This window comes from Salmo trutta, chromosome 23 (genome assembly GCF_901001165.1).
Source record: "Salmo trutta chromosome 23, fSalTru1.1, whole genome shotgun sequence".
Taxonomy (NCBI): Eukaryota; Metazoa; Chordata; class Actinopteri; order Salmoniformes; family Salmonidae; genus Salmo; species Salmo trutta.
The window spans coordinates 39,162,207-39,180,274 of record NC_042979.1 but is presented as its reverse complement, the minus strand read 5'-3'; the positions used below and the strand labels follow the sequence as shown (position 1 = coordinate 39,180,274).

Sequence of the window (18,068 nt, the reverse complement as noted above, 5' to 3'; positions counted from 1 at the left end):
TCTGCCGTCTTTATCCTGTAGACTATCAACAAAAGCACTGAATTGAAACACAGGGAGTGTTTTGTCTGTGGTGTATGTCGTTTGGTCTACTGTGGCATAGTGCTGTTGACCTTCACTATCTACAAAGCAGTCTCTACAAAGCAAGCAAGCGGTTTTATTAAATCTACTCTCGCTGTGTTTTCATCAGCCGTGGTTGTAATTATTGAAATATAAACAAATATTTCTATGCAATAAATTGGCTCTGTTAAAAGCAGTTAAAATGGCTTCAGAACCATGTTACACATACACCTCCGCAGTGTCATCGGGAGGAGAAAAACATTACTTTATTCTATTTACCGACTATTGACATGCTAATTAGACACAAATCTGCCGACATGGCTGTTTCTTTAATAAGAGGAAAGCTTCATCCTCGAGTCATTCGACCCCTTAGGATTCAAATCTAGCATCCATCCATCCACTTTTTTCCTTATGTAGCTAACTAGCCTCCCACATAAAAGTAATACAAATGTATGCTCCCAAAAGGACAACAAACAACGTCAAAATCACAACGAAGATTACTTTAATTAATACAGTTTTATTTTATGTTTGCGCCTCGAACAGACTCGAACTAACAGCCTAGCAGCGGTTGGCTGCAAAGCTCATTGACCCTCATTGTCATACGTATCTTTTTGCAAATGCGTCACAATGTGACACCTAGAAACTGATACCCGGCTGCACATTAGGATTTGATTCCTTATATCATGCTACTCCACCACCGCTGCTTTTTGCATTCCAGTGATCATTGGCCAAACCTATCATAACCCCTCTGCATTTCTATCATGGGCCATTGTTGATGCTCTCTGCTACATTAATGAGTAATGGATTCATGGCCAGGCCTCATTAAGAGGCAGTAGCTGAGGTTGGGAGGGGTGGAGGGGAGGAAAGGGAGAGATGGAGCGGAGGAGGGTGTAGAGCTTGGAATAATCCTAGCTCCCAACACTGATCCCGCTCGCAGAGTCAAGGATGTTGAGCGCTCATCTGGGCTAATGAAATGCAGAATACTAAAGAACCCGCGAGCGGCCCCCGGTACATAAACTCTGCACCCATAACAGAATCGGTTGCTGCTGTGCATGCAGGTCACATACTTACCTCGTATCCTCCATACTAAAATCCTCCCCCTTTTTTCACTCAATTAAAAAATGCATGGCATATTTTAGAGTATTTTTTTATTACAAATAGACTCGACCAGAGCACCTTGCAGCTTTGTATAAAAAACACCTCTCCCACACTTCTATAAACAGATTCAAAAGCTGGTCGGGAACCAGGGTTAAAGCCACTGGGGAGAAAAGTATGTGTATTGCGTGTGGCTTTGGCTTGCCGTGAGAAGATCGAACCAGGCCTTTTCCCCAGACAGACACATGCACACAGACGGGGGGTTGGGAGGGGAGTGAGACACGTAGACTTGGGTAACATATCGCATCACGCCTTGGCTGCGCCAGCTAGATACTGCTCACAGCTCTGCATGGGACTGAGGGAGGGAGGGAGGGAGAAAAGGAAGGCAACAGGAAAGGCTACTGTAGCCGTAGAAACTTTAAGACTTCCAACTTTTTTGTTGTTGAAAGCCTCTGTGTAGCGGAGGTGGTTTGCCGTGATGAGTAATCTCTCTTGGGATCTGCTTGAGATCTTATCCTCCCCAGAGCTAATGTTGAGTCACACAGACTTGATTATAACTACATAGAATGCAACTGACACCTGCTAGGTCATTTAGGAATTTTTTGCCGTTTAATTCCGAAGTGGGTTTTCCAGTAAAGCCGCCCTGTTTTTGTTTATGATAATGATGTATCTGATAAGGCCTTAATGGTATTAAAAACAAAAAAGGATGTTTTAAGTGAAAAGTAAGAAGTCGAAAAAGAAAGGAAATGCCTATTCCACCCATGCTCTACCAAGGTTTTCCAGCACACAGCTTTGACCTACTACAGTAGCTCTGTTGATATTGTACTTCAAACTATGTGTAGGCAGGATGCTTAGGATTCAAACCTTCTCAAACAGCCCCCACAATAATCTCAGATTTAGTATTTGTTTTTAAATTGTGGGTAAACCAACAATTTGGTTTGTCAAATTAGTTTAGAGGCTTTTCTGCTTGGTTGCTTTTATGCAATAAACTCTGATACACTTAATGTCGCCCAGGTCTTCTCCAGCTTTTAGCGGTCAACTCTACTGGTAATCGATACCAAGACAGGTACCACAGTATATCCATACTGGCAGAGCATGAAAAGGTTGTTGTACTTTTAAAGCCATCTCAAACTTAAGATGAGCGGATCTGCACTGCTAGATGGGCAAAACTAATTTATTCTCTGCTGTTTTCTGTATTGATAAAAACCAAAGTTGCACTCTTCATATAATTTAAATACAGAAATATAATCTTTGAATACGACCTGGATGAAGGCCAAAGGGGGATTAAGCACAAAGTCGTCAGGGAGACAGTTGGTGTAGGCGGTGGGATCTGGAGCGAGGGGAGGGGAACGGGGGGTGGTGGAAGAGGGGAGGGTTGTGAAGCTTGTGGCAATGTCCGCTACGGTAATGAGCAAGTCCGCCGCTGGAGAGAGCCCTTCTTGGCGGGCACATTCACGGCCGACTGCCGGTCGCAATTAAAGGCGAGGAGGAGGTGTAGCCTCGCAATCAGCCACCTCGCCAGTCGCTCCGAATGTAAATAAAAACGAGCCCAGTCAAATTACCGTTGCCGGCAGCTCGCCCGTTAAACCTGTCTCCGTAATGAGGGAACTGTGACATTTCAGCGTGCCGCCAAGCCCGTCCCGGTCTCACTCGGCGAAGCAACAAGCCTCAGCCGGTGGTGTCTCTCTTGTCGAGACATTCTAATTAGGGCTGAGGACTTTTCTATGACGTCGCTCGGAGGACCGGAACGTGTGGCAGAGAGAAAGAGAGACAAATAGAGGGTGAGAGATGGTTGCTGCCTTCTGTCAGACATCTTTCGTTTACCTTTGGCTACCTCCTTCCCCTTTTTCCCTCTTCCCCTCCTCTCTTCCTCTTCTTCTTCCCTCTTCGTTCTTCTCCTCTCTTCCCCTCCTCTCTTCCTCTTCTCTGTTTCTTCTTCACCTACACACTCCTCTCTCTAACCCCTATACCTCTCTTCTTTCACTCGGTCACCCTCAGGGCCACAGGAGGAGATGGAGAGTACGGCTTCTGTTCTGTATTCTGGACGAGCCTGTCTCCTAAAGGATACTCACTGAATGCTTATTGCTGGGCACGCGCACACACACACACACACACACACACACACACACATCATCATCATCAATGATCACTCGAGTAAGAGTATGATTATCCTCCATGGGGTCTTCTGTTTGTGGGTCTTCAGATGGCTGTAGAGGCCAATCCGGGAGCCACATATTTTGGTGCAGTTTGGGCAGGGGTGAGTGGTGGTTGGACCTTCCAGGTATTGAGTCTCTCCTTGCGTAGCTGCTGCTTGTCCTCTGGTGGAGGTCTATATCCTGTAGTGCAGCTCCTTCTTGGATGTTGTTTCTCCACACACACACACACACACACACACACACACACACACACACACACACACACACACACACACACACACACACACACACACACACACACACACACACAGCTGCTGTCAGATGAATGACTCAGTGAGTGAGAACCAGACAGTGAAGAAGAACCACTGGAGAGGAGAGAACACACCACTGTTCGGTCCTCCCTCCTCTTTCACGCTTAGATATAACTGTCTTGATGACAGCTATTTCCCCTATTGTTCACATTCCTTTCCATGGTGTGGGATGGGACCAGGGAGATGTACAAGGGATGACAATAAGTGAAATATAATCAAACAATGATGATAGGAAACATTTGATTTACCAATGACAAAAGATAAGCGCTATAATGATGTGTGAGGAAGTTGTTATAAATTCATTTCTAATGCATTAGACACATCAGTTCATAGAGATTGTTACCCTGAAATTCTCTGTATTTATTTTATTCCAGCTATCTGCCCTGGTTTGAGGTATTCTACAAGCTGCTCAATATCCTCGCTGACTTCACAATCAAAGGCCAGGTCAGTATTCTCAATGAAATCAAAAATAATAGTGGTCATTGTAGTTAGGGTGAAGCTTGATGATGTAAAAAGGGCTTTCTAGAATAAAATACATTTGATGGAGGTAGGTATAGAGGAGATTTAGCAACTCCTGATACAAAAGCTTGTTTATTGTTAAAAGTAAAAACCAATGTGTTTCGGCTCTTGGTCTTCATTAGAGTAGTTAGAGGCAGACAGAGAATTCCGCTGCAGTAGAAAGACTGTCACCTTTCTTTATCTTTTTCTTTCCCTGTGTCTTGGGTGACAGCCATCCCATCTAATATTAAAGTGGTGTCCCCTCTGTCAGAGCTGCCACCCTACTGACAAACATCACTCACTCACTCACTCACTCACTCACTCACTCACTCACTCACTCACTCACTCACTCACTGTCTCCCCGTCTCCCCCTCCCTCTCTTTCCTCTCTCTCTTTCTGTCTGGGGACAGCTTTTTTCTCACCTTTTCTCTCAATAGAAAATAGATGTCAGGAGTGACATTCAACTCCTCTCATTTTGTCTTCAACTCTTTCTGCTGACTGTGTAATACAATATTAACAAACACATCACTCTCTCTGCACACGTAGGTGATACTGAAAACCAAACAACTTAAAAGCACAAAGAGACTTAAATAATCATTATAGGATTCAAATCAAATTGAGCTTAATCGACAGGCATTCAGACATTTTAAGTAATGTATTCAGAGCACTTTGGAAAACATCTGTTCAAGCCTCAGCTTTACATGTTTGCTGCTTATGGTTGTCAGACAAAGCCCTATACCTGGGAGATAGCAGACAAAGCCCTATACCTGGGAGATAGCAGACCCAGCCCTATACCTGGGAGATAGCAGACCCAGCCCTATACCTGGGAGATAGCAGACCCAGCCCTATACCTGGGAGATAGCAGACCCAGCCCTATACCTGGGAGATAGCAGACCCAGCCCTATACCTGGGAGATAGCAGACCCAGCCCTATACCTGGGAGATAGCAGACCCAGCCCTATACCTGGGAGATGGCAGACACAGCCCCATACCTGGGAGATAGTGAACAGAGATTATACTGTAGCATCGGCAGCCATTAACAGGATAAAGATATGTTTTGTTGTCAAAGTACAATGTACTGGTCTGTAGGCTATTGGTTATTTCCTCCGAGATGCCATAATATTATAAGGAGGGGATATTGTCAGCAATTTTTTTTTGCATAAACATTTTGTTCCTGTTGCTATTTATAATAGGGTTCCTGTGAGGCATCGTGTGAGATCGTACGTGCCTGTTTGTGTGTGTATTTCAGGAGAGTCAGTGGCGAGAGCTCCTGGAGTCACTCCATACACTCCCCATCCCTGATCCTGGAGTGCCAGTCCATCTTAGCGTGGTAAGACTTTGACCAACTCCCCGTAGACTTCATGGCTGGCCACCTTATCAGAGGAGCAACACATTCAAATGTTCGATCACTAGTTGTCCATTATGCTTAAAATTCACGGCTCATTAGCAAGGTTGCAGAATTAGCAAACATCATCACACTTCAGGGCCCTTCACTTGATACAAGCAAGGTGCCAAGAGCTGTAGGGTCAGGCGCGGCAGTGGTTGAAAGTTCAGTTTTTTTTTTACTTTGAGTGCTGTGGCAATGTCCCAAAAGCACTGCTTAACTTGTCGCAATGCCAAAAAACAATGTCTATCTTGAGGCAATACCATTCTTGCACCTGTCACTTGAAACCCCCTTTAGATATCTACATTTATCACACAGTATATACGCCTATAGTATGTTTTTTGTTGTTGTTGCAGAATACATCAATATATCCCATCTCATGGCCATAGCACTTGGGTCAGTGAGGTACAGCCTTATCCTTTTTAGTGGGTGCTTTGAGATACAGTTGAAGTCGGAAGTTTACATACACCTTAGCCAAATACATTTAAACTCAATTTTGTCACAGTTCCTGACATTTAATCCAAGTAAAAATGTCCTCTTTTAGGTCAGTTATGATCACCACTTTATTTTAAGAATGTGAAATGTCAGAATAATAGTAGAGAGAATGATTTATTTCAGCTTTTATGTCTTTCATCACATTCCCAGTGGGTCAGAAGTTTACATACACTCAATTTGTATTTGGTAGCATTACCTTTAAATTGTTTAACTTGGGTCAAACGTTTCGGGTAGCCTTCCACAAGCTTCCCACAATAAGTTGGGTGAATTTTGTCCCATTCCTCCTAACAGAGCTGGTGTAACTGAATCAGGTTTGTAGGCCTCGTTGCTCGCATACGGCTTTTCAGTTTTGCCCACAAATTTTCTATGGGATTGAGATCAGGGCTTCGTAATGGCCACTCCAATACCTTGACTTTGTTGTCATTAAGCCATTTTGCCACAACTTTGGAAGTATGTTTGGGGTCATTGTCCATTTGGAAGACCCATTTGCGACCAAGCTTTAACTTCCTGACTGATGTCTTGAGATGTTGCTTCAATATATTCACATAATTTTCCTCCCTCATGATGCCATCTATTTTGTGAAGTGCACCAGTCCCTCCTGCAGCAAAGCACCCCCACAACATGATGCTGCCACCCCCGTGCTTCACGGTTGGGATGGTGTTCTTCGGCTTGCAAGCCTCCCCCTTTTTCCTCCAAACATAACGATGGTCATTAAGGCCCCAACAGTTCTATTTTTGCTTCATCAGACCAGAGGACATTTCTTCAAAAAGTATGATCTTTGTCCCCATGTGCAGTTGCGAACCGTAGTCTGGCTTTTTTATGGTGGTTTTGGAGCAGTGGCTTCTTCCTTGCTGAGCGGCCTTTCAGGTTATGTTGATATAGGACTCGTTTTACTGTGGATATAGATACTTTTGTACCTGTTTCCTCCAGCATCTTCACAAGGTCCTTTGCTATTGTTCTGGGATTGATTTGCACTTTTTGCACCAAAATACGTTAATCTCTAGGAAACAGAACACATCTCCTTCCTGAGCAGTATGAAGGCTGCTTGGTCCCATGGTGATTATACTTGCGTACTATTGTTTGTAGAGATGAACGTGGTACCTTCAGGCATTTGGAAATTGCTCCCAAGGATGAATCAGACTTGTGGAGGTTTACAATTTTTTTCTGAGGTCTTGGCTGATTTCTTTTGATTTTCCCATGATGTCAAGCAAAGAGGCACTGAGTTTGAAGGTAGGCCTTGAAATACATCCACAGGTCCACCTCCAATTGACTCAAATGACGTCAATTAGTCTATCAGAAGTATCTAAAGCCATGACATCATTTTCTGGAATTTTCCAAGCTGTTTAAAGGCACAGTCATCTTAGTGTATGTACATTTCTCACCCACTGGAATTGTGATACAGTGAATTATAAGTGAAATAATCTGTCTGTAAACAATTGTTGGAAAAATTACTTGTGTCATTTCCAAAACTATTGTTAGTTAACAAGAAATTTGTGGAGTGGTTGAAAAACGAGTTTTAATGACTCCAATCTAGTGTATGTAAACTTCCGACTTCAACTGTACGTTGCGGTTCTTATCCTTCATAGAGGATGCTTTGATTCTTGCCGACTGTTTTCGGGTCAGTTGTGGGTTCAATGGGGGGAGCACCAAGGCTGCCACCCCTGCCGAGTGGGGAACCATTTCCCCGACCCTCAGAGGCTTATCCCTCAGCTGTCCTGCATGATGGGTTACAACACAGGCCGTTCCATTTGAAGGATTTTTAGGAATCACTCAGAGCTCCATGTTAGGGCGCCTACTCAAAGCGTTTCACGGGCAATGGAGTGAGTCAGAGTTACACACCAAAAAATAGGGAGCCTCCGAGGAGACAGTTCTGTCAGACTGATCTTGGCATCAGACGCAGGGATATAGAGGAAGTAGTGAGTCCATCACTTTGTTCGCTAGTCTTTCCCCACTCTCAGCAAAGGACCTGGGTTTATTATCATACCGTCAGTCTTCAGACACCGTCTCCTTGAGATATCTGTCAGACCCACCTCACTATCCTTACCCTGCAAAGCGACAATACATGATTAAGATTGAATCCTACTACACCGACTCTGACGCTCGTCGGCTGTGTCAGTGCTTGCAAACTATCACGGATTACAAAGGCAAACACAACAGTGAGCTGCTCAGTGACGCATGCCTACCAGATGAGCTAAATCCCTTCTATGCTCGCTTCGAGGCAAGCAACATTGAACCGTAAGTGAGCGCACCAGCTGTTCCGGACGACTGTGTCATCATGCACTCCATAACTGATGTGAGTAAGACCTTTTAACAGGTTAATATAAATGTTAATATTCACAAGGCCGGAGGGCCAGACAGATTACGAGGAAGCATACGCAGAGTATGCGCTGACCAGCTGGCAAGTGTCTTCACTTTTTCAACCTCTCCCTGACCCAGTCTGTAATACCTACATGTTTCAAACAGACCACCATAGTCCCTGTGCCCTAGAACGCCAAGGGAACCTGTCTAAATTACCATCATACCAGACACCCTGGACCCACTCCAATTCGCATAGCGCTCCAACAGATCCACAGATGACGCAGTCTCTTGCACTTCACACTGCCCTTTCCCACCTAGACAAAAGGAACACCTACGTGAGAATGCTATTCATTGACTACAGCTTAGCGTTCAACATCATAGTGCCCTCCAAGCTCATCACATAGCTAAGGACCCTGGGACCGAACACCTCCCTCTGCAACTGGATCCTGGACTTCCTGAAGGGCCGCCCCCAGGTGGTGAGGGTAGGCAACAATTGCGTGGCAATTGCATGGTAGGCCTGATCACTGACGACGATGAGACAGAGACCTGGTCAGAGACCTGGCAATGTGGTACCAGGACAACAACCTGTGCCTCAATGTCAGCAAGACAAAGGAGCTGGTCCTGGACATTAGGAAACGGATGGCCAAACATACCCCCATTCACATTAACAGAGCTGAAGTGAAGCTGGTCCAGAGCTTCAAGAAACCACAGTGTCTACATCACTAAGTATCTATCGTGGTCCAAACATACCAACACAGTTGTGAAGAGGGCACGAGAACACCTCTTCCCCTCAGGAGGCTGAAAAGATTTGGCATGGGCCTCGGATCCTCAAAAGGTCTACAGCTGCACCATTGAGAGCATCTTGACTGGCTGCATCACTGCTTGGTATGGCAACTGTTAGCGTCTGACCCAAAGGCACTACAGAGGGTAGTGCGTGCGGCCCTGTACATCACTGAGGCCGAGCTTCCTGCCATCCAGGACCTCTATACCAGGCAGTGTCAGAGGAAGGCCCTAAAATTGTCAAAGACTCTAGCCGCCCAAGTCATAGACTGTTCTCTCTGCTACCACACGGCAAGCGGTACCGGTGCATCATGTCTGGAACCAACAGTACCCTGAACAGCTTCTAACCCCAAACCATAAGACTGCTAAATAGTTAGTTGTATAGTTAACCAAATAGTTACCCGTACTAACTTCATTGACCCTTTTTTGCACTCACTTTTTTGACTAATCTCATACGCTGCTGCTACTGTTTACTATCGGTCACTTTATTCCCTAGTTATATGTACATACACTACATAACCAAAAGTATGTGTACACCTGCTCGTCGATCATCTCATTGCAAAATCATGGGCATTAATATGGAGTTGGTCATGCCTTTGCTGCTATAACAGCCTCCACTCTTCTGGGAAGGCTTTCCACTAGATGTTGGAACATTGCTGCGGGGTCTTGCTTCCACAAGAGCATTAGTGAGGTCTGGTACTGATGTTGGGCGATTAGGCCTGGCTCGCAGCTGGCGTTCCAATACATCCCACAAGTGTTGGATGGGGTTCAGGTCAGGGCTCTGTGCAGGCCAGTCAAGTTCTTCCAATCCAATCTCTACAAACCATTTCTGTATGGACCTCGCTTTGTGCACGGGGGCATTGTCATGCTGAAACAGGAAAGGGCCTTCCCCAAACTGTTGCCACAAAGATGTAAGCACAGAATCGTCTAAAATGTCATTGCATGCTGTAGCGTTAAGATTCCCCTTCACTGGAACCAAGGGCCTAGCCCGAACGATGAAAAACAGCCCCAGACCATTATTCCTCCTCCACCAAACTTTACAGTTGGCACTATGCATTCGGGCAGGTAGCGTTCTCCTGGCATCCGCCAAACCCAGATTCATCTGTCGGACTGCCAGATGATGAAGCGTGATTCTTCACTCCAGAGAATGTGTTTCCACTGCTCCAGAGTCAAATGGCGGCGAGCTTTACACCACTCCAGCCGATGCTTGGCATTGAGCATGGTGATCTTAGGCTGGTGTGTGGCTGCTTGGCCAATGAAACCCATTTCATGAAGCTCCCAACGAACAGTTCTTGTGCTGACGTTGCTTCAAGAGGCAGTTTGGAACTCGGTAGTGAGTGTTGCAACTAGGACACACGCACTTCAACACTCGACTGTCCCGTTCTGTTAGCTTGTGTGGGCTACCGCTTTGTGGCTGAGCCGTTGTTGCTCCTAGATGTTTCCACTTCACAATAACAGCACATACATTTGACAGGGGCAGCTCTAGCAGTGCAGAAATTTGATGAACTGACTTGTTGGAAAGGTGGCATCCAATAACAGGGCCACCATTGAAAGCCACTGAACTCTTCAGTAAGGCCATTCTACTGCCAATGTTTGTTTATGGAGATTGCATGGCTGTGTGTTGCTGAATAGCCGAATCCACTCATTTGAAAGGGTGTCCACATATGTTTGTGTATTTAGTGTATCTAACTCAATTATCTTGTACCCCTGCACATCGACTTGGTACTGGGACCCCTTGTATGTATATAGTCAAGTTATTGTTACTCATTTGTACCTATTATTACTTGTTTTACTTTTCTTTCATTTCTCTATTTTCTTTCTCTCTGCATTGTTGGGAAGGGGCCGTAAGTAAGCATTTCACTGTTAGTCCTCACCTGTTGTTTACAAAGCATGTGACGAATAAAATAGTATTTTATTTCATCTTTCCCCTGGGCTGTTACCGTTATTGAGAACAGGGAGGTGTTCATAAGACATCAAATGTAATAAAATAGATTGAAACAGGAAGTTGAAAAGGCTGTTTTTCCAGTGTATGGAATGTCTTTACACTATTGAGCGTTAACTCTTAATCCTATTACCGTTTGTCTTTTCTCATGAACTGCGATGGCTTAAAAAGCCTTAATCTCTCAAATTTGACCCCCCGTGTTTCTTTGTCCCCGTTAGCATTCCTACTTTACTGTGCCTGACAGAAGGGAACTACCCAGCATACCTGAAAACGTGAGTATCTTTGGCCTTCACCCTTCATTTTGAATTTGCTGTTCTTTATTGTTCATTGTTTAGGAAGACATGTGCAGCACACCAATAACAATATCCATTTGGAATAATTGACGATATGCCAAAATACATCACTCAATCTCATCTGATATCACTCAATCTCAACACATTAATGTTACTCCACTCTACCCACGTCCCCACAGCACTCTGTTCATATAGGTCTGTGTGTTAGGGTTAGGTTTACTGTAGGTCTGTGTGTTAGGGTTAGGTTTACTGTAGGTCTGTGTGTTAGGGTTAGGTTTACTGTAGGTCTGTGTGTTAGGGTTAGGTTTACTGTAGGTCTGTGTGTTAGGGTTAGGTTTACTGTAGGCCTGTGTGTTAGGGTTAGGTTTACTGTAGGTCTGTGTGTTAGGGTTAGGTTTACTGTAGGCCTGTGTGTTAGGGTTAGGTTTACTGTAGGCCTGTGTGTTAGGGTTAGGTTTACTGTAGGCCTGTGTGTTAGGGTTAGGTTTACTGTAGGCCTGTGTGTTAGGGTTAGGTTTACTATAGGCCTGTGTGTTAGGGTTAGGTTTACTGTAGGCCTGTGTGTTAGGGTTAGGTTTACTGTAGGTCTGTGTGTTAGGGTTAGGTTTACTATAGGTCTGTGTGTTAGGGTTAGGTTTACTGTAGGTTTGTGTGTTAGGGTTAGGTTTACTATAGGTCTGTGTGTTAGGGTTAAGTTTACTGTAGGCCTGTGTGTTAGGGTTAGGTTTACTGTAGGTCTGTGTGTTAGGGTTAAGTTTACTGTAGGTCTGTGTGTTAGGGTTAGGTTTACTGTAGGTTTGTGTGTTAGGGTTAGGTTTACTGTAGGCCTGTGTGTTAGGGTTAGGTTTACTGTAGGTTTGTGTGTTAGGGTTAGGTTTACTATAGGTCTGTGTGTTAGGGTTAAGTTTACTGTAGGTCTGTGTGTTAGGGTTAGGTTTACTGTAGGCCTGTGTGTTAGGGTTAGGTTTACTGTAGGTTTGTGTGTTAGGGTTAGGTTTACTATAGGTCTGTGTGTTAGGGTTAAGTTTACTGTAGGTCTGTGTGTTAGGGTTAGGTTTACTGTAGGCCTGTGTGTTAGGGTTAGGTTTACTGTAGGCCTGTGTGTTAGGGTTAGGTTTACTGTAGGTTTGTGTGTTAGGGTTAGGTTTACTGTAGGCCTGTGTGTTAGGGTTAGGTTTACTGTAGGTCTGTGTGTTAGGGTTAAGTTTACTGTAGGTCTGTGTGTTAGGGTTAGGTTTACTGTAGGCCTGTGTGTTAGGGTTAGGTTTACTGTAGGTCTGTGTGTTAGGTTTAGGTTTACTGTAGGCCTGTGTGTTAGGGTTAGGTTTACTATAGGTCTGTGTGTTAGGGTTAAGTTTACTGTAGGTCTGTGTGTTAGGGTTAGGTTTACTGTAGGTCTGTGTGTTAGGTTTAGGTTTACTGTAGGCCTGTGTGTTAGGGTTAGGTTTACTATAGGTCTGTGTGTTAGGGTTAAGTTTACTGTAGGTCTGTGTGTTAGGGTTAGGTTTACTGTAGGCCTGTGTGTTAGGGTTAGGTTTACTGTAGGCCTGTGTGTTAGGGTTAGGTTTACTGTAGGTCTGTGTGTTAGGGTTAGGTTTACTGTAGGTCTGTGTGTTAGGGTTAGGTTTACTGTAGGCCTGTGTGTTAGGGTTAGGTTTACTGTAGGTCTGTGTGTTAGGGTTAGGTTTACTGTAGGTCTGTGTGTTAGGGTTAGGTTTACTGTAGGTCTGTGTGTTAGGTTTAGGTTTACTGTAGGTCTGTGTGTTAGGGTTAGGTTTACTGTAGGTCTGTGTGTTAGGGTTAGGTTTACTGTAGGTCTGTGTGTTAGGGTTTGGTTTACTATAGGCCTGTGTGTTAGGGTTAGGTTTACTGTAGGTCTGTGTGTTAGGGTTAGGTTTACTGTAGGTCTGTGTGTTAGGGTTAGGTTTACTGTAGGCCTGTGTGTTAGGGTTAGGTTTACTGTAGGCCTGTGTGTTAGGGTTAGGTTTACTGTAGGCCTGTGTGTTAGGGTTAGGTTTACTGTAGGCCTGTGTGTTAGGGTTAGGTTTACTGTAGGTCTGTGTGTTAGGGTTAGGTTTACTGTAGGCCTGTGTGTTAGGGTTAGGTTTACTGTAGGTCTGTGTGTTAGGGTTAGGTTTACTGTAGGTCTGTGTGTTAGGGTTAGGTTTACTGTAGTCCTTTGGGTAGCATGAATAAACCGCTAGTCCCACAAATGTTAGACATTCGTTCAATTGCTTCAGCTCACGGCGGTACATATCGAAGGAGTCGGAAGAATCAATATCTTGTTTGATTTCCCCGTTTTTCCAATTCCTGCCGGTAGCCTCACGTAGTTAGTTAGCCGTCAGACAGCCCTCGCTAGTCCTCTAAGGCTGTGAGCCCTCCCCAGATCCCCCTCTCTGGGGGGCCTTTAGACAGACAGAGAGAACGCAGAAAAGTGAGAGCTTGACAGAGACATGACGGAGGTGTGAAGGGAGACGTGACAGAGGTGTGAAGGGAGACGTGACGGAGGTGTGAAGGGAGACGTGACGGAGGTGTGAAGGGAGACGTGACGGAGGCGTGACGGAGACGTGACGGAGGTGTGAAGGGAGACGTGACGGAGGTGTGAAGGGAGACGTGACGGAGGTGTGAAGGGAGACGTGACGGAGGTGTGATGGAGACGTGACAGAGGTGTGAAGGGAGACGTGACGGAGGTGTGAAGGGAGATGTGACGGAGGTGTGATGGAGACGTGACAGAGGTGTGAAGGGAGACGTGACAGAGGTGTGAAGGGAGATGTGACGGAGGTGTGATGGAGACGTGACAGAGGTGTGAAGGGAGACGTGACGGAGGTGTGAAGGGAGACGTGACGGAGGTGTGATGGAGACGTGACGGAGGTGTGAAGGGAGACGTGACGGAGGTGTGAAGGGAGACGTGACGGAGGTGTGAAGGGAGACGTGACAGAGGTGTGATGGAGACGTGACGGAGGTGTGAAGGGAGACGTGACGGAGGTGTGAAGGGAGACGTGACGGAGGTGTGAAGGGAGACGTGACGGAGGTGTGAAGGGAGACGTGACGGAGGTGTGAAGGGAGACGTGACGGAGGTGTGAAGAGAGACGTGACGGAGGTGGGAAGGGAGACGTGACGGAGGTGTGAAGGGAGACGTGACGGAGGTGTGAAGGGAGACGTGACAGAGGTGTGAAGGGAGACGTGACAGAGGTGAACCCCAGTCAGAAGGGAGAGGTGTCGAAAGAGGAGTTTGTAGTCTTCAGAACTAATGCTTCTGGAGGTTTGGAGAATGACAGATGTAAAAAAATATATATGTTTTTTAAATGTAACCTTTTATTGAACTAGGCAAGTCAGTTAAGAACAAATTGTTATGTACAATGACGGCCTACCGGGGAACAGTGGGTTAACTGCCTTGTTCAGGAACAGAACAACAGATTTTTTACCTTGTCAGCTCAGGGATTTGATCCAGCAACCTGTCGGTTACTGGCCCAACGCTCTAACCACCTGCCGCCCCCACATGCACACAAACATCCCTTCTACTACAGCTTATTTCACCTAAATCACTTGTGGAATGACTATTTCAAACATATTTTTTCTCTTTCTATGACATAGACTGACCAGGTGAAAGCTATGATCCCTTATCGATGTCACTTGTTAAATCCACTTCAATCAGTGTGAATGAATTGGAGGAGACAGGTTGAAGACATGGACAATTGAGACATGGATTGTGTATGTGTGCCATTTAGAGGTTCAATGGACAAGACAAAAGATTGAAGTGCCTTTGAACGGGGTATGGTAGTAGGTGCCAGGCTCACCGGTTTGAGTGTGTCAAGAACTGCACCGCTGCTTGGTTGTTCAAGCTCAACTGTTTCCCGTGTATCAAGAATGGTCCACCACACAAAGGACATCCAGCCAACTTGACACAACTGTGGGAAGCATTGGAGTCGACATGGGCCAGCATCCCTGTAAAATACTTTCGACACCTTGTAGGGTCCGTGCCCTGACTAATTGAGGCTGTTTTGAGGGCTAAAGGGGCTGGAACGCAGTATTAGGAAGGTGTTCCTAATGGTTTGTACACTCAATGTATATTCAGATTCAGAAAACTTCAATGTCCTCAATGAGTCAGTTTATTTTGCAGCAATAAGAGTACACATACAGACGAAATCACATATTTAAATACATTACATATTTCATGTGTTCTGTCTAAAGTATTGTATTTAATTGTCTTACATGCCAACGATCACAGAGAGAAGTTTTAATTGAAACAATAATGTGTCTTCCTGTTACATTCTTCACCTGTTATATCTATACTATACCTTTGTTAAAGCTATGTAAATCATGTTGAGTCCTTGTACTATTCGTACAGTCATTGGTCTGCCCTTGCTATCACAACTAACCTCTACCCCTTCTTTCTTTTTCTTTTTACTCTTTGCCTTTGTTTTTTCTTGCAGAGAAACCTAACAGAGTATTTTGTAGCCGTAGATGTCAATAACATGCTCCATCTGTACGCTAGTATGCTTTATGAGCGTCGAATCCTCATCTGCTGTAGCAAACTAAGCACCGTAAGTACTGTAGATCCTTCACTCCCTCCTTCACTCCCTCCTTCACTCCCTTCCTCCTCCATTCTCACTCTCTCCATGCATATCAACTAATTAATGAGTGTCTATTTTACAGGATTGGCTTGGTACTGTTGCACCACCACACAATAAGACACAGCATGAAATGGTTGCTCACCCAGATTTTATTATTTATTTACTTTTATCCAACAGAAATATTTGAAGATATTGTGGATGAGAATCTGGCAGTTTTTTTCCCACTGTAACCACATACTATTTTTAAGCCCTTTACATTTTCTGTTACATTTTTCGTTGTACCCTCCACCGTTAAAGCTATAACCCTCTTCACACCTTTTTGTATAGAGAGGACTGTCTGAAGAGCTTGTGACCTGCTAAAAACATCTCCTTGCACATACAGTGCCTTCAAAAAGTATTCACATCTCTTGACTTTTTCCACATTTTGTTGTGTTACAGCCTGAATTTTAAATGGGTTTAATTGAGATTTCTGTCACTGGCCTACACACAATACCCATAATGTGAAAGTGTAATTATGTTTTTAGAAACTTTTACAAATTAATTTAAAATGAAAAGCTGAAATGTCTTGAGTCAATAAGTATTCAACCCCTTTGTTACGGCAAGCCTTAATAAGTTTAGGAGTAAACATTTGCTTAACAACTTACACAATAAGTTGCATGGACTCACACTCTGTGCAATAATTGTGTTTAACATGATTTTTGAATGACTACCTCATCTCTGTACCCCACACATACAATTATCTGTAAGGTCCCTCAGTCGAGCAGTGAATTTCAAACACAGATTCAACCACAATGACCAGGGAGGGTTTCCAATGCCTTGCAAAGAAGGGCACCTATTGGTCGATGGGTAAAAGAAAATACAAAATGTTCACATTTTTCTTCCAATTTGACATTATTTGAGTATTTGGTATAGATCGTTGACAAAAAAAGACAATTCAATCAATTCAATTCAATCCATTTTACTCCCACTTTGTGGGAATGTAGAAAAAGTCAAGGTGTAAATACTTCCTGAATAACAGTTTACAGTTACAGTTTAGTCATTTAGCAGACGCTCTTATCCAGAGCGACTTACAGTAGTGAATGCATACATTTCATTTTCATTTCATGCATTTTCTTGTACTGTACCATACAAAGCATTGTCTTCAATGAAGCTTTTATGAGGCATTCCTAAGTCTTCCATTATGTGATATGGCCACTATATAATTAATCCCCTCCTGCCCTCTCGGCCTGTTACTAATGTGTGTATGGGTTTTTGATTACCGAAGCCCAGTTTATGTGCTGTTTTTAACACACACTGTAAAAGGGAAGTTGTTCACAAGCCCAATGGGAAAATACTCTTGTCAGGGTGGATGCTTGTTTAGAAGCTACACCTGAACATGTAGTAGCAAAGAGGACTTATGCTAGAATGGTGAGGTATAACAATTATTTTACATTCCATCAAAACATGACCACGTTCTTTGAAGAATATGGGGAGACGTCTATTCCTTTAACATATCAGTGAATATGGGGAGACCTCTATTCCTTTAACATATCAGTGAATATGGGGAGACCTCTATTCCTTTAACATATCAGTGAATATGGGGAGACGTCTATTCCTTTAACATATCAGTGAATATGGGGACACCTCTATTCCTTTAACATATCAGTGAATATGGGGAGACGTCTATTCCTTTAACATATCAGTGAATATGGGGAGACCTCTATTCCTTTAACATATCAGTGAATATGGGGAGACCTCTATTCCTTTAACATATCAGTGAATATGGGGAGACCTCTATTCCTTTAACATATCAGTGAATATGGGGAGACCTCTATTCCTTTAACATATCAGTGAATATGGGGAGACCTCTATTCCTTTAACATATCAGTGAATATGGGGAGACGTCTATTCCTTTAACATATCAGTGAATATGGGGACACCTCTATTCCTTTAACATATCAGTGAATATGGGGACACCTCTATTCCTTTAACATACCAGTGAATATGGGGACACCTCTATTCCTTTAACATACCAGTGAATATGGGGAGACCTCTATTCCTTTAACATACCAGTGAATATGGGGAGACGTCTATTCCTTTAACATATCAGTGAATATGGGGAGACGTCTATTCCTTTAACATATCAGTGAATATGGGGAGACCTCTATTCCTTTAACATATCAGTGATTATTGAGGAATAGAAACGA

The 18,068-nt window shown here is 44.1% G+C and overlaps 1 protein-coding gene across 5 annotated transcripts in view; it reads left to right on the top strand.

Moving 5' to 3' along the window:
• dennd1a (DENN/MADD domain containing 1A) overlaps nucleotides 1-18,068 on the top strand; it is a 145,718-nt gene that overhangs the window by 91,501 nt on the left and 36,149 nt on the right. For 4 of the 5 annotated variants that reach the window (XM_029710254.1, XM_029710251.1, XM_029710253.1 and 1 more), the window contains exons 6-9: nucleotides 3,994-4,063; nucleotides 5,366-5,446; nucleotides 11,234-11,287; nucleotides 15,742-15,852. In XM_029710254.1, coding sequence (XP_029566114.1) covers nucleotides 3,994-4,063; nucleotides 5,366-5,446; nucleotides 11,234-11,287; nucleotides 15,742-15,852 — 316 coding nt within the window. The remainder of the gene's footprint in view (nucleotides 1-3,993; nucleotides 4,064-5,365; nucleotides 5,447-11,233; nucleotides 11,288-15,741; nucleotides 15,853-18,068) is intronic. The other variant, XM_029710252.1, reaches the window with a different exon arrangement.